This window comes from Acromyrmex echinatior, chromosome 8 (assembly GCF_024713525.1).
Source record: "Acromyrmex echinatior isolate Ae372 chromosome 8, ASM2471352v2, whole genome shotgun sequence".
Classification (NCBI taxonomy): domain Eukaryota; kingdom Metazoa; phylum Arthropoda; class Insecta; order Hymenoptera; family Formicidae; genus Acromyrmex; species Acromyrmex echinatior.
In genome coordinates, this window is record NC_141859.1 from 451,325 (window position 1) to 467,590 (window position 16,266).

The 16,266-nt window shown below is 38.9% G+C and overlaps 1 protein-coding gene across 6 annotated transcripts in view; it reads right to left on the reverse strand.

Annotated features, from left to right (window-relative positions):
* hth (Meis homeobox homothorax) overlaps positions 1 to 16,266 on the reverse strand; it is a 396,541-nt gene that overhangs the window by 214,344 nt on the left and 165,931 nt on the right. For 5 of the 6 annotated variants that reach the window (XM_087408373.1, XM_087408371.1, XM_011064041.2 and 2 more), the window contains exon 8: positions 10,660 to 10,668. The exons of the other annotated variant lie outside the window; for it this stretch is intronic. In XM_087408373.1, the coding sequence (XP_087264499.1) occupies positions 10,660 to 10,668 (9 nt within the window). The remainder of the gene's footprint in view (positions 1 to 10,659; positions 10,669 to 16,266) is intronic. 6 annotated transcript variants of the gene reach the window in all.

Here is a 16,266-nt window from a genome sequence, read left to right on the forward strand (position 1 = left end):
CGTACATTCCGATACCCCGATTATTTCAGTCACGCTCAAGTATCTTCCACCGCATTCCACGATGTGCACGATTAACTGATTAACTAATAACGCAAGTACCGACTAAACCTCAATCACTTCGCAGTTACGATCGATTACCCTCTACCTTCCTTACGCGGTAGCGACGATGAGAATCAATTACCGTCCTTTCGCTACCCATGAACCCATTTCCTGATCGCGATGAGCGAACCACTACGAACCACTACGAACCACTACGAACCACTACGCGCGAGACGATTTACCTGCGCGATAACCACCGCGAGTCTCCACGGGATCTATTTGCGAACGATGCAGGCGAGAAAGAAGCGTTATTCCACAGTGTTCTCTTTTGCTTCTCATACGTCTCGTATTGCGCAACGCAGTCTGACGAGCACACGATAAATGACCCCGGCACGGCGCTCCTTCTCGACTACATACATGCGTGTAGTATAGGGTGTAGGAATACGCGTTCAGATTTCTCGTTGTAGCCTATTTCCCGCGAGACGCCGTGTCATCTTCGTCCCTTTACGTCGCTAAACGAATCACCCGGGGACGAAAAAATTAACCGGTGATCACGCTGGGACCTCCGTGGGAGTTACATCTCCGTTGCGCGTTCACTTGGCACTCGACGATTTGCATCGAACATTACGTCAACGAACCGATCTATCAAGCAGAGAACTGAAAGTACCTGATACGATCAGCAAACTCGATGCTGAATCGTTTAGAGTTCTTGTGGACGTTTATTCAATGATTGACAATTTTATATCTGCGTTTAAAACTATTCACTCGTAATTTTTTTTTTAATTTGTGTTCTTGATATTTCATGAACATGATAAAAAAATAGAGGGAGAGAGAGAGAGAGAGAAAAAAATTTAAATAGCAAAATAATATATTCTATTTGTTGAAAAAGATTCAAAGTATTCGTAGTACAATTTGATATTCATTAAAATATTCAAAAGACATAGAAATCAAAAAACTATATAATAGCAATTTGATGAGAAAAATATATATAAAACGCATACTAATATGTGAATTTAAAAACTCGTTCGACGGATATGCGACTCGTTCTCTCTTATGAGAATTCCTTCCAACTTTCCAAGTCCTTTACCATTGATTCTCAGATCTTGTTGAGCGAACACGCGCCATACAAGATGGTCAAAGCGCAATGTGCTGTTTGTGTCGTGCGCGAGTGCTGAGAATTTGAATGAAATTTCGATACACGAAGGAATTCGAGTGGCCTTGAGAGTGCCAATCGTCAGCAAATAAGATTGATGATGTAGAATTTCTTTCGCGTCGTAACGCTACAGAATGCAATTTTTTAAATCAATTATGTATTGTACTATACACAATGCCAAATAATAATTTCAAGACATACATACGAATATACGTACGCGAGATAAGCGTGGCAAAATATAGAAATTACAAATACAGAATCACGAGAATTTTTGCGAATCGAGCGGACAGATAAATAATGCACGAATCAGCGAACAATGAATTCTTGACTATCGCCTTGACTCACCGATCTTAACTTAAACGTATATCTGCTTTTCGTTGCCGTGAAAAATCAAAATTTCTTTTTTCCTTCTTCTACCGCGGTCTCTCAGTCTTGCGTGAGACTTCAAGACGAGATCGTGCCCGTCGCAATTATCCCCCTTCACCCGCTTCACAGCTCCACTTTTCATTCTCTTTCTTTCCTTTTCTACCGCTATCGAGGTGTCGTGTTCAAGTGGCCACGTAGTGCGTCCGGATAGCAATTCCCTATTCCTCGTGCGCGGCCGATCGTCGACAAAGAGAAACGGCTCATGAAATATTACGCGACACGGAAATATATGCCCGCGCACGCAGCTCTTCCTTTGATCAGGACCCGAGAAAATCGCCCGTTCCAGTCCCAAGGGGCAAGATGGACCGCGAACTCGGCGATGCAACGTTATATCGTTTCGATATCCTCTTTCCACTGACCGGACCTCCGCTAGGAGGATCTTCGCACCTTCCCTCGCTCCGCGCCATTTCCATCCTTTATCTCGCCCTCTTTCGTTTCTCTACGGTCCGGTCATACCTTATGTATGACACACCGCTTCGTCGTCGTCCGAACGGGACGAACGCTCGTTTGGTATTCGGCACTGACCACTCGCCACTTTCCTTGCGGATCTGGCCCTGTCCTGGGACCTCGCGTAGAAAGAGTATACGTGGTCCATGCTCTCTCTTTCGACCCAGCTATACGTATTCGTGCCGCGCATAAAGAAAATTCCTTGTAATAGTCTTACGGAGACAACAAAAATACGAAACCGCCAAAATATCAACCGATAAGAACGAAGCGTTTTATATCGAGACAATACGCAAGTTTGATTTTACGTGTACCACATTGTCTAAAATTGTAAAAATAATTACCTTACAGTTGTTTATAGAATAAGCGTAAATTCTTATATATATCGTAGTCGCTTCAGAAAGGAATGCAACGTACGTTATCCGTTGCTTGCCTGCTCGAATCTCGCTATGCAAATGATAGCATAAAAAATAAAAACTTATGTAAAAACAAGTACCCTGCAAAAATGCACTAACGTCGCGCGTCAGTCAAAGAATTCATTACAATGACGAAACATTTAACTGTTATTTAATCGTTACGAGATGTAGATATATATCGTATATAACGTTGAACAAGAGATTCTATCGTGTACGTGATCGCATACTAACTTCAATCGTTTACTACTCGTATTACACATGTAATACGAAAATTATTGCACTTTCCATATTTTTATACTAGACTCTTTGACTCTCATTAATCTTGAAAATACGCTATCAAAATGTACGGCAGTTATGAGCTCGATAAGAAAAGATAAATTCAAACTTTTTTTTTTTTTTACATAAATCTTTCCTTTTTATTTGCGATCACAAAAGCGCGGTTCGAGAAACGTAGTCATTCGCAGCGCTGAATAATCCAATAAGATGGCGAGTTATGTTACAAAAGGTACCGAATCAAAATCCGTTTCATTTTATGATCTATCAAAGCGGCTCGCGCGTCATTTTAGCTTATGTATTGTTATCCGAGAACACTTTAAATCGAACGACCGACCGACTGTGCAGACCGACAGACTGTGGGACAAGTCGACGGAAACAAGAGGAACGCGCAAGTACCACGTTACACACCTGTGCAAAGCATAACGCACGCACGCACAAATGCATAAACACACGACGGTGCACTCTTTTTTTCTCTCGGCGAGTAAGTAAAACAAAACTCGATCGATTCGATACACGACGAATACATCGGAAAGGTAGGCGGGAAAAGCGATGGTGGAACCACGAAGGAGGTTGCAGCTCAGGGAGGGCATTCGCCTCCCCATAAATCACCATTAATAAACTGTACTACCTTGCGGCTGGCTACACACATCCTAGATGTCGGATAAGACTTTCTCCCACCTTCTATAACATAAATGACTGTTCTTGCTGAATATTATGCTTATTCTTTGTCCCGCTTCCCTTGCGCCATTTCATTTCGTTCTAATCGCGTTTCTTTCCATTGTTCATCGATAGCTCGATATCTTGATCGCGTTTCATTCTCTTCGCGATCGCGAAATTATGACTTAAATCGCTTAAATTATTATATTATATGATAATTTATTTACGATATTATATGTATATTCGAAAAGCTGCATAGGACATCAGGAGGATTCCTGCAAATTATATATTTTAGAGTAGAAAGCATTTCTTCGAGAATTTTCGTAAGATTTAGTTTTTTACGTAGAAAAAAAAAGAATGACAATGAATTTTTATTCTCTTTTTCATCTCTCCTTTATTTTATTAGAGAAATCTAAGAAATGAATCCCCCCACTCTGTACCAAGACGAGATGAAAAGTTAAATAATCTTCCATCACGAATTACGCGAGCACTTGTCCGAATTCGCACAAGTCATCGCGCGCAATGCTAGTCTTCGGGAAGTGGATTAAGTGGCCGGCCGTGTGGAATGAAGCGATGCATCTCTCGGCGCCCGATGCTGTCAGCCGTTGCAACAACGAAAGAAGAGACGCCCTGGACCGGCCTGAGAATTGCGAGCGGGGAAAAAAGAAAAAGAAGTGAAGATCGCACAAGTACGCACGCAGCGAGAAGCCTGATGGCGCGATAGTTCCTCAAAGACGGATGGCGAGCCCGGTCGCGATCACCGAAAGTTATGCGTCTGTTCTTGTGTTGAACCGAAAACCAAAACCTGTCGAGGTTGGATATTGTATCCTTGTATAATAGTGAACTCGCGAATACCGCGAATAAAAGAAGATTCCGTGAGATGGTGCGAGGCATGGGGCGTTGGATGAAGAAGAGGGTCAATTTCCTTCCTCGTATAAGATACGTGCGAAAATGCCACGATCGCCGAAGCTCTGATCTTCAAATATGCCCAATTAGCAACGGACTGACATAATAAGTAGATAAACAACGTCGGAGTCTCTTTTGCGGTAAGATCACAGACGTAAGTTTTTTCTACGTAATCAACAGCGGAACGTGTACGAATCCGATCCCAGCTTCCACGTTCCTTCCTTTTTCTCCTGTTTTCAACTTTCTTGCTCGCGCGTCCTCGCCAGCGAGTGATAGCACTTTACGGTCGATTTAGTCACCTCCTCGTCGAAAGCGTTCTGGTTTTTCAGTATCGCGTGTCGCGTCGGTTGCCGATTGCCGTTCGCTCTCATTTCGTCACTGAATCCCGTTGATGGTTGGTAGCTCATGGCCATGTTGTCCTTTACGACAAGAAATCGAGAAGAACATCGAGATCGCGCAATTTATTATAGCGTAGCAAACTAGCGTCTTGAGAAATTTACGAGTCATCTAATAATTAACTTTAGGTACAAGTATAGATATTGAAATATTGCCCCCTTATTAGTATGAAATAAATCCTTATAACTATTGTGGTCCACAGACGTCACGAACGACGTCGATTCGCTTCAAGTTATGAGAGTATTTACAGAATAAAAAAAATACAGATTATTAAAAGTGTATATATATCTTACAAGTTTTGTTAGTTTAACAGAGGAATGATTTCTCAGGCTAAGAAAGTTAAAAATAGTAAGAATATATTTAAATAAATAAAACAGATGGCTAAATGTAATCGCACAAGAGCATAGCAGCAAAGGTTAAATTATGATTTGTTGATCAATAAAGATCTTGGAGAAATTAATTATTCAGCAAAATTTCGATAAATGAATGATTAATTTGACTAATCGAGATAACTATAACGAGGGCTGATCATCAGGATGTTGGAGGGAAGCGAGCGTGAATGTCAGCGACCAAGATTGCCCCTCGAGGAATAATTAGACTCTAGAACGTAATTAGAGTTTGTGTACCGACGCCACGAGGACGGACAGTGGCGGGACCAACGCTCTCATCGCGAATTAAAATCTTGGGCAAGCACACTCCGCCATTTGAAAGTAAAATCCAGTGCGAAAGTCGCCGCAATGGGCGACAATACAAATCGGTTGCATTTACGCGGCGCACTTATGAGAGGCAATTATCCACTTTGTGTTTTTATTTAATAATAAAAGTTTTAATAAAAGATAATAGAAAGCTTTTTTAACGATCTTCAACAAATACGTTTCACGCGTTATGACAACGGTGACACATGAAATATTTTCTTAATTAAAGATTGAAATTATATTGTCTCACTCGTGCGTGAGTAGTTATAAGAAAAGAATAATTGAAGAATCACGTACAATATTCGTCGCGATAAAAATGCGCGCAATCCCGATGTCGGGAGAAGCATATGAATAAATTAAAAAAATAATTTCTTTATCAAGAATACATTATCGACGAACGATGCGGTCACGGCTTAATTGCATGACGCAGATAAAGTCATTATGTGTAATCCGTTCCGGCATATCGACGAGAGAAGCTCGTGTCTCATCGTTTTGACGGTTCCGGCATGATGTGAATTTTAATGCCGGTGACGCCGCGACGCCCCTATATCCATGTAATGCGGACACAGATTTAATAATGGAATGGTTAGTGGATTTCGTGCTAACGCGTTGCAATTTTTGGAGAGGCGCTCCGAAGTGAGAGGACGGAATAGAGAAGAACGCGTCGGGCGACAACTCTGGCGAATACGACGTATCCGGAACGCGTCGTGAGTACGTGAGTACGTGAGTAGCATGTGTAAAAGGGCGAAGAAGGGCGGTTAGGCACCCTACGAAGAATACCCTTCGCGAGCACGTAATCTATTTGTCGGGCGACCGCAGACCGTGCGACGTTACAGAATCGTCTGACTTCGGAGAGACACGCCACGAAAATGTGAAACCGATGTGCAACGAGCTCACCAAGATGGAAGGAAAATGCCGCCTCGGCACAAACTGCGAAAAAATCTATTCTCGCCGTTAAATAAGAGAGAAGCACGTATCGAGAATTCGAGAAGCTTCGCTTGGAAAAGTCTAAGAAGACCGCTGTTAAAAGTAAATTCCGGGGGATCGAGCGCAATATGTATGTAAAGGAAATCCTAGTGCATAACCGCGATCGACGTTAACCGGCTCGTAGCCATTCCGAGATGGTGTAAAACTGACTTTAATACCGCGTAAATGTCGTATGTTCTGGTCGTAAGAAATTCTATCTCCGAATACGCGCAGGTACTTACAGTTTTGTACCTAAGCCACCATCGTCATTGAAAAAGTTGAAACCGAATTGGAACAACTCGCCGTAACAATGTGAAACTTTTATCGTCACGCGTGCAAATCTTTGCGAATATTACGCATTTATTTATTACGCATATTTAAAGAGTCATTGGCAATATTCGGTCCATGCCATGATGCATTTTGTATTATCTATTCCCGCGAACGAGAGAAGAAAAAACAAGAGCCACCGAATGGCTTATGGCAAACTTGTAAAACTTTCAAAAGTATTATTTAATTTTAATCAGCGCCACGAGACCAATCAAATGATATTCGTTCGAATATATATCGTCGATCGTCTGAATGGATTCCTGGCGCTATCGTGTGTCGTCTTCGGGTTCTTATTCTTATTCGCGGTATAACGGACCGTCATAAAAGGCGTCAAATTTCGGGGCCGAAGACGTGATAAAATTGGGGCCCGATCGACGGATCGCGCTGAAAAGTGCTCGGAACGAATGAATCTTGGTGGGCCGAGATCCGGCGGATAGAGCCGCACACGGGCCACGAATGGCTATGGGACCAGCTTGTGCATATGCATATGCGAGCATCGCAGATTTGCATTCTAATTGTCGGACGACCTGACAAACGTGCCATTACGACTCCGTTCGGAATCGTACAATGGCAACTGAGGAGACTTCTGCATCACGAAATGAGGTGCCAAAGAGTCTTCGGAGCAATCGAGAACGGTCAATAATTGAAACAGTAAGGGTTTCTTATCTTATCCATCTCGCCAGTTTTGCGAAGGCAACGGTGTCTCTGATGCGTCCGTTTATATACGCATAAGTATACGCGTTATCACAGGAAATGGACACAAGGATGCGGGCGTTCTGACAACACGCTGGTCGTTACGAATTCAGTTATATTGAATTAATTTAAACAGCGACCAACACATATTATATCGACGATCTCTCACGAAACCATATTTATTTTATTAATACGTGTTACGGTAAAACATTCGTGGTGGGAAGAAGAAATACATACTAAGATAATAATTGTGAAAAAAAAGAGAGAAAATAATTAATGCTCGTTTATGAAAAAAAACGCTGGAAAACATACAATCGCATGAAATACAAACGATATAAAGAGATCAAAGAGACAACATCTACAAACAAGTCATTTTATCTTATCATCAGACCTTCCCCAAAATTGCCACTGTTACGTCAGATTCAATCGACCTTAGTATCCAATAAGTATAAACACGCGTCGTTAATCGTATCTTGCCCCTAAATTTAATTCCAACCTTTCACGGCTACTACCGAATTTTTTAATTAACTGCCCATCCATACTTGATTTACCGCCGCGCTCAATTTAAGCTGCTTGTAATACACGCCGTTCATAATCATATTTTTATAAGGATGGACAGTACAAAATTAATTTCTCTCGGACACGATGCGTTGGCACGAAATTAATTTCATGCGAATCGTCGAACGCGTCGCGTATGTATTAAATTAGTATACTCCTCCTTCAATTTCCCCTTATGTTCACTTATCTAACATCATATAATGCAAAATATATACATATGCTTAATGAGGAGTGCTCTTATTCCTGTCAGAATTCTGAAGCAATTAGTCCTGATATCGTTAGCCATAAAGAAGTGCGAAAACATCCGCAAACGAGTTAATAATCATCTTCCAGTTTTTTCATATCAACATTTTTCTTTCGACTATCTACATTATTACAAAGTATTAAATTATACGTGAATCTCATACCGCAACGGAAATCATGAATTGATGCTATCCTGATGATTTCTGATATCTATGCACGATATATCATTCAAGTACCGTTCGTAGCCGAACAACTAATGCACTTCAACGATCTATCTAGCCATCATGTATCCATAAGAAGCTTCTTGCCGTAAGCGTTAATGAATACTTCAAGTCACGACTGATAATTACACTTTAAACGTTGCAATGATGCCTAATGTAGCGAGCATTTCGCGAATACCTCTTATCACGGAATTCTGTCGAAAGATTCGTTTTGTGAACTTCAGGGCGAAAAGCGCAATAAGCAAGCATGCTAAATATTATATATGTAACGATTCAAATTGCGCAAGTTAATATTTTACTTTAGACTTTTCTCGCGCGTTCTATCTTCCAATGTCTTTCTTTCTCTACAGTTATATTTTTTCCTCAGTCACGCTTCTCGATAGTTCATTTCATAGGTTCGTCCTGCACGATCATAATCATCGGCTGGTTGGCGAATGGATCACCGCTCAAAAAAAAAGAGCATACTCTTTTATACGATGAAACTTTTAAGCTTTCTTTTCAGCATACATTTCATCAAATAATAATTTATCAAATTTCACTTAAATTATTATAGTTAATAATATTGTTAAAAAATAAATAATATTTATTCAGATACGTAATAAATATTCAAAATTGTTTATACGTTTTCGAAATCGAATATATGTTTTTACTCTTTTAATAATATGGTTGCATTTAATTCAAATGATAACGGTGTTTATATTTCGCCAACGCCATTATAAATTTTATAAGTAATTTTAGCGATTAATCGGGGGGTGAGACTAAATTACATACTGTTGACGTAATTCGATTTGATTGGATGGCACTAAAGTACTAATAAGATGATTGTAACGATATCTACTATTTCACAGAGATTGATTATACGAGTTTTTGTACTTAGCTAAAGGATTAATGATAGTTGCATGAGTTGTTAAAGATTACCTGAAGAAAGATGAGAGCAATTCGTTCAAGATTGTTATTATCCATACGTCGTTTAACCTACGTTTTCTATTATTCGATATTACTAATTGCCATGTTGATTTACTAACAAAAACAACATAAAGTATTAGTATTTATACATGAATTATCATTTTTAAATCATCACGTTTTACCATCTATAAATTAAATACTATTTCAAACCTCAGTGAATATAATGTACAATGAATATAAAATACACGTAACATGTGCAGTATAATTAATTTAACGTTCAATCATTAGAGAAAAGATGTAAATTGACATTTTTAAAAGTTTAATCAATTCCAAATTAATTGTATATGTTTCTTGCATTAAACAATTAAAAAGTTTTAAGTAAAATGAGCAATTTTGTTAAAATAAAATATCACGTAGAAAAAGAGATCGTTTAGCGACGTTAATACGGTTAACGACAGATCTTCAGCAAGCTCGATCTCGTCGAGCGCCATCCACGCGATCCGCCTCGCTTGCAATCTAATTAATCTAATTAAGTCGAAGCGCCTCGTTATTGCGGCGCACGCCGCACGCATAAGAGGGCATTAAAAAGAAATGTAAAAGAGTGGTCATTGCGCTCGTAACAGATCGGTAACGCAAGATCGTTTCACAGATCCTCGTTTAGACCGTGTCGCCGACAACCGACAAGATGCATTAAGAGAATTATTATCAAATTGAGAGAGAGAGAGAGAGAGAGAGAACAAGTAATCGCCATTTTATCTCTCTTTCTTACTGTCTGCTAGCTTAAAATGTTTTTTTTGTGCAGGCTATAAATATTATGCTCGCGATGTGTCCGAATTTAATCGCGCTTAATTTATTTCGCCAAATATAGCAGATGACGAAATAAAAGCAGTTAAATCACGTAAATTTGGAAAACAAATTTTTTTACATTTATGGATTTTATGTGCGTCACTTAATTTTAATTTTGACTCTTAACATTCTGAAATTTTGTATTAACCATTTTTAATTATATTCATGACCGTATCATACATGTTTACATGTGCATGCAATTATGTTTCGTGTCACCGTCAGTAATTTCACGACATATACGTAAACATTAATATTATGAGCAAACTGAGCGATTACGGCAATAGACAAGTATTTCAAATGAGAACGATTTAGGTTTTTCTCGAGTAAGAATTGCTAATCTAACAAATTGCTTTATTAATTATGATAATTAATTCGCAAGCAGCTATATGAGGGAGAAATTTCTGCATTGCTCAAAAAAGAGGAGTTCATCTATTACCAATTCTATTCCGCTTACCTATAATGTTGATTTGACTAAAGACTGAGTCACTTACCCATTGCATCTGAAACAAAAATAGAAATATTTATTTTTAGTACAGGTCAGTTCAAACAGGTATATACATATGTATAATTTTAGTTAAAATTACGCGTTAGAGAAATGTGCATTGTTTGTATCACTATTAAAAGCAATACATAAATTTAACATCCAATGTTTGATTCATTTTGTATAAGCCTGTACGGATTGATGCAATTATTTCCAATCTTTGATTTAAAAAGGAACTAAAATAAAATAAATTTGAAAGTAGCTAAAAATATACGCATTTTTATTTCTACATCGTATTAAATATTTCACTCGCAAGATATTGATGTAATTACGCACGGTTATTACATCAATACTTACGCTTCGTCATGTTCCGCTGAAGTTCACGGTATATACATAGTTCCGAGTCTTCGGTAAGAGCCGCACCAAATGACTTTATGTATAACGTGCAATAAGAAGACCACGCGAACACACGGCTAATTCCGCGTTAATTGCCCTACAGTGCTAAAGAGCATTTCAGAGGAAAAAAAAAGTCGCTTTCCGTGCAAAAGGGGATTAAGAGCGTGAATGGCATTCTTCTTGGTCGTGATTTCATGCAAGAAGAGATGAAAGTCGAAACTACCGCGGATGCACTTTATTCGATGAACGCTGAAAAATACCGACTCCTCCCAGGTCGATCGTATTGCGACGCAAACGAGAAACACCCACTTCTTTATCCAGCGCGTACAATTCGTATCGTTTCTATTAAATAAAGAATCGGAGTCTAATTGCCTTATTGTAAGCATGCGAGTCACGTAAGCACGCGGCAACCGTCACGATAAATCATAACCAAACCGGAGCCGGCGCTCGAAACAATCGAGCGACTGAATGAAACCTTGCGAAACAAATAAGCACGCTTCGTGCCGCTGCCTAATATCCGTTCCTTATACTAATCGCTTGTTGTATAATTCGAAATATCGTTCAGGAGCGGCAGCGTTCCAAAGAGTTGCTCTTGGTCGACTTGAGAGCTAGCCAAGAAGGACAGATATTTCGTGGGAGAGACAACACGAGAGAGAGAGAGAGAGAGAAAGAGAGAACGTGGCGTCGAAACAAGTTTTAAACGCGTATGAAAATCAAGAATGGCATCGATATAGAGCTCGACGTAGCGCTCAGCTTTATTTAAACGGAAAGCCCGGTCACTTATAACTCCTTGAGATAATCTCCGCGTGGGCAAAAGATACAGCCACAAACTCCTTGCATCTATACACCCGTATATGTCTTCGTCTATCTTTATTTATTATCCTTTAGGCGCGACTGTGTGTCTCCGCTAAGATAACCGACACTTCTCGAGTATGCCGTAGCACGTGTATATACATGCAATATGCAATAGCACGCAGATAAGTGTAGGTAAAGCATGGGCATTTTTCGTACGTTCTATCCTCTCTTCTACGGCCGATTGCACACTTCTAGCGACGCAGCGAGTTCGTGTCCAGGCCGACTAACCCATTAGCGCCTTAGCAGCCGATCGACATTGCTTCGATCGATAAAAGCCACGCTGAACACTTCCTACAGATAGGAAGACCCGTTGTTTCTCTTATTGCCGATCGACCGAAGAAAGAAAAATTGCTTTAGCAGTTATCGCTAAATGGATAGCAGGCGTGCCGGAATCTTGTATCAAGTGGCATAATATATATTCGACAATATGCCTTAATTCAAAGTCGTGTATTTTGTTTATTTTTATATTATTTTTTTTTATTATCGTATATCGTCGAGAAAGAGCGATATTGGATCAATTTAAAAAAATCGAAAAATCGATTATTCATGCTGATAATTATGTCGACATGTCTTCTAAAAAAAAAAAAAAAAAATCGTTTTACCTACATTTAAATAATGACAAGCTTGCAGAACTGCAAGACTAATTAATTCTTTACTAATCTAGTACAGCAACACTGTCTAGTACACAGCGTTTTCTGTCTAGGAAGGAAAATAACTTCGTTCAAACTTTAAATTATAGCAAGCTTCAACAGACGGAGCACGCAGATTATACAACGGTTATTCTTGCAGCTCTCTCGTGAGGATGCCAATAATTCGTTTGTCGTGAAAATAGAAGCAACGACATTAGATGTAGTATAAACGGAGAAATAAATTAACGATTACAAGAATTTGTGACACCGATATTACGCTTGGAAATGATAAGAATTGGCTGCGTATATAAAATATTATCAACGAAATATATAGTAAATGATGCGATGACAACAGCCACCATAAGTCTAATTACGATCGTTGTTACCATTATCAAAGAAGAGATTTGTGACGCAAAGCCGATTTATCGATATCATTCTTTGTGCGATCCAAATATTCTCAATGATAAAGACAATGACCTGGTGCTTTTCATACGTGTTAAATAAATTAAATTGAGATATCGATTTTATGTAAAATATAATATTTTTGTCTCTTAATTAAAATATTAATATGTTACTATTTTTTTTTTACGAGACTATTGTCCACGCGTAATTATATTATATTATACTTGTTTCAATTTGTTTCAACATAAACCATGATTTAAAAAAATTAAATTATATAGATAAATTAAATAAATTAAACGGATATAAATATCGTAAAAAAAAAGTCAGAAACCCAATTCATTTAAAGATAAATTCATTTGTTTATAATATAGAATGACATTCTCTTTAATTATCTAGTGAAAATTCTCGAAAATAACTGAAATCGGGCTATATAAACTTATTATCCAGACCTGTTCACAAACATACAAATAATGGAGTAGCAATCGGCTGCTAAATTTTCGAGATAGTTTCTACCGATCCGGGCTTAATTTGTAGCACGTTCTTATGGAGAAGGGACGATGAGGTCCAGTCGATCGTCTCGTGGCGTTGCCAGATTAGTTAGCGCGACTTAAGACGGCTGTTGATGCTGCCGTTTCTTGTCTCGCCTCCCCTCCCCCTCCTCGCCATTTTTGCTGCTAAAATATCGTCCCTAATTAATCTCTCTTCGGCCTCTGCCGCGCTGACTCTGCGCTAATATGGACGGTGACAATGGCTAAAAGACAGAGCTTGGAATCTGCTGAATTCGACAGCGTGGCGAGCGATCGAGAGAAAAAGCCGACCAACGTTTAACACCGTCCAAAAGAATGGCACCGATGAAGGTTAGTCAAAACAAATCCTAATGCATATTTGTAAACAAATTTGTTTCGTAAAAATGTACTTAACATTTCACTGAAATATATTGTACTCATCGAGAATAAACTATACATAATTGACATTCGACTTACAAATGAATAAAAAACAAAATAATGTAATGTTATCTTCGAATAGTATAACAAATTGTATTTAACACAAGTTTTAAGTGAAAAACTTCATCTTTCAAATAAATTGTAGATTCACGCCATTATGCGAAGAAATGTTTTTTTTCAATAGAAACAAAACAGCGAGAGTAATACTGACGATAGTGGTCAACGATGAAGAGTCCAAGTTGGAATCTGCCGAATTCATCAGAGCAGTGCAGCGGCTGACTGGGAGAAAAACCTGCTTGATGCTTAATGCCGGAGCGACGAGTCAGAGCTGATGAGGGGAAGAACGAAGTCCGCTAATGGGAATTTGCGAGACGGCCATAATGTTCTCCGGAAACGTACGGGATGCACTTAACGTCTTACTTGAATGTAGTATGGCTCAAAAACCGCGCCACGGGAACTGGTCCGCAGGTGGCAGTTGAGCTCGTAGTTCAAGCCGAGGCTAAAAGAGCGTACGCGGTTAATTGGGATAATCACCACAGTAAATCCGCCGAACGAACTCCGTTTGGTAGTATCTCTATCGAGACAGCTTTTAATTTCTCGCTGCGGAATGTCATGTTGAAGAAAACGCCCAGGGCATGGTATTCGCGAAAAAGTGTTGAATGCATAATACCCAAGAGATCACGTCTTGAATCTTGACGCGTGTAAGCTCAATTTGTCGCTCAACGAGACGTGTCTTTCTCTGCAATACGAACAAGCAAGAATGCGCCATATCGATCGAGACATGATCGTCCAGTGAATCGCATATGAAGGGTACTCTGAAATCGAGATCACGTCGTACAAATAGGTTCCCGCAAAAAGAGAGTGTGAACTTCGCAGGTTCCAGTTCCTTTTTAGTCTTGTTAAACTAACATCGTTCAACTTTTAATATATTCTTTTCAAAAATCAATCAACTGATTCTTTATATTTAGAAAACAGCAAGCTGCTTATTTAAATTTCTTTTTATGTATTCTTAATTTTTTTGACAATAAAAAGTATTTAAAGTTATATACTTGTTTAGTATTTTTCTTTTTTTCAGTGACCGTTTTAGTAGGAAACCACTTCTCATAGTAATAATTAATTGATCAGACAAAGTGATATATCAGTTAGATATATAGAATAATTAATATCGATGCACAATTCTGATTAAATCTCAATTCTGTTTGATAAGAGAGTAGCTTGCTACAATTCTCGGAAGTATTAAAATTATCATTGCGCAGATTCATCGAATTTTCACATGAATTCCGCGGATTTTCAACATTCATATCCATTATGACATATAAGGAATAGAAGTGGATGAGATGACGAGACTCGATTATAATTTAAATCGTAGAGAGCTTTAGTACGATTAAATTATTAAGTCAGGAATAGAGTGCGTTAAACCACAAGGAAAAATTTAAAGATCTCATGGAAAATGCAGTAGATAATAAATGTATGCGATTTAATGGTGTTATCGCGAATGTCAAGAGATCTAAATATAAATGTTTACGCCATACAGTGAATTGATTTAAAAATCACTAAATAAAAATTCGCCCTATATGGGTAGCAATATATAAGGTGCGGACATGACAAACACGCGTATAGATAATTAACGCGATCTAAGCATCGTGTTCGGCGGAGCGTGTCAAGTGACAAGGACTTGATAAGTAACGTCCGTGACATCGTCGTCTCATTGCTCTACAGTGAAACCTACCGTTATTAGCAAATGAGGAGGCACCCACTCGTTTTCCAGAGAAAAAAATTACAAATAATATGCGTCATCTAATCATATAGAAGGAAAACAAAATCGATAAATATCTATTACTTGTGTATTCGATTACTATAATTACCACTAATTGCGATACTGACATGTAAATTCAGCAAAATGCCTATTAAAAATAATTTTGTCTCTTTTTTTTTTGTTACTATTTCGACGATTTGATGAGTAAAAACGCATGATGTTTCCGCTCAAAAATGAAGAACCGGACGAGCCGCGAAACTAGGTCGATCTTTTTTCGCGCAAAGTTAACAGACTGAGACGTGAGCCGAAGGAGAACAAAAGGGTGTCGATGAGTGGTTAATTGAATGTTCTATGAATTCGACGGCGATTACCACGAACAGCGCGAAGTAGTCAGCAAGCTGGTTTGCTTCTTACAGTTTGTATCGATGACTGACGAAGAATTGGCTGGCCCGAACGGTTCCCATCGTGGAATTTTAATTATAAATTAGTTGATTAACTCAATAGTGTTTTTGCTGCCGGCGACAGTGTCCTCAGAACTGGTCGCGCCAGTGTATACCTCACGTACGTGTGTCACGCACACTTCAAGATGTCAGCTTGGCAGGGGTTCTCTAAAAGATTGTGAATCTTTGGAAGAG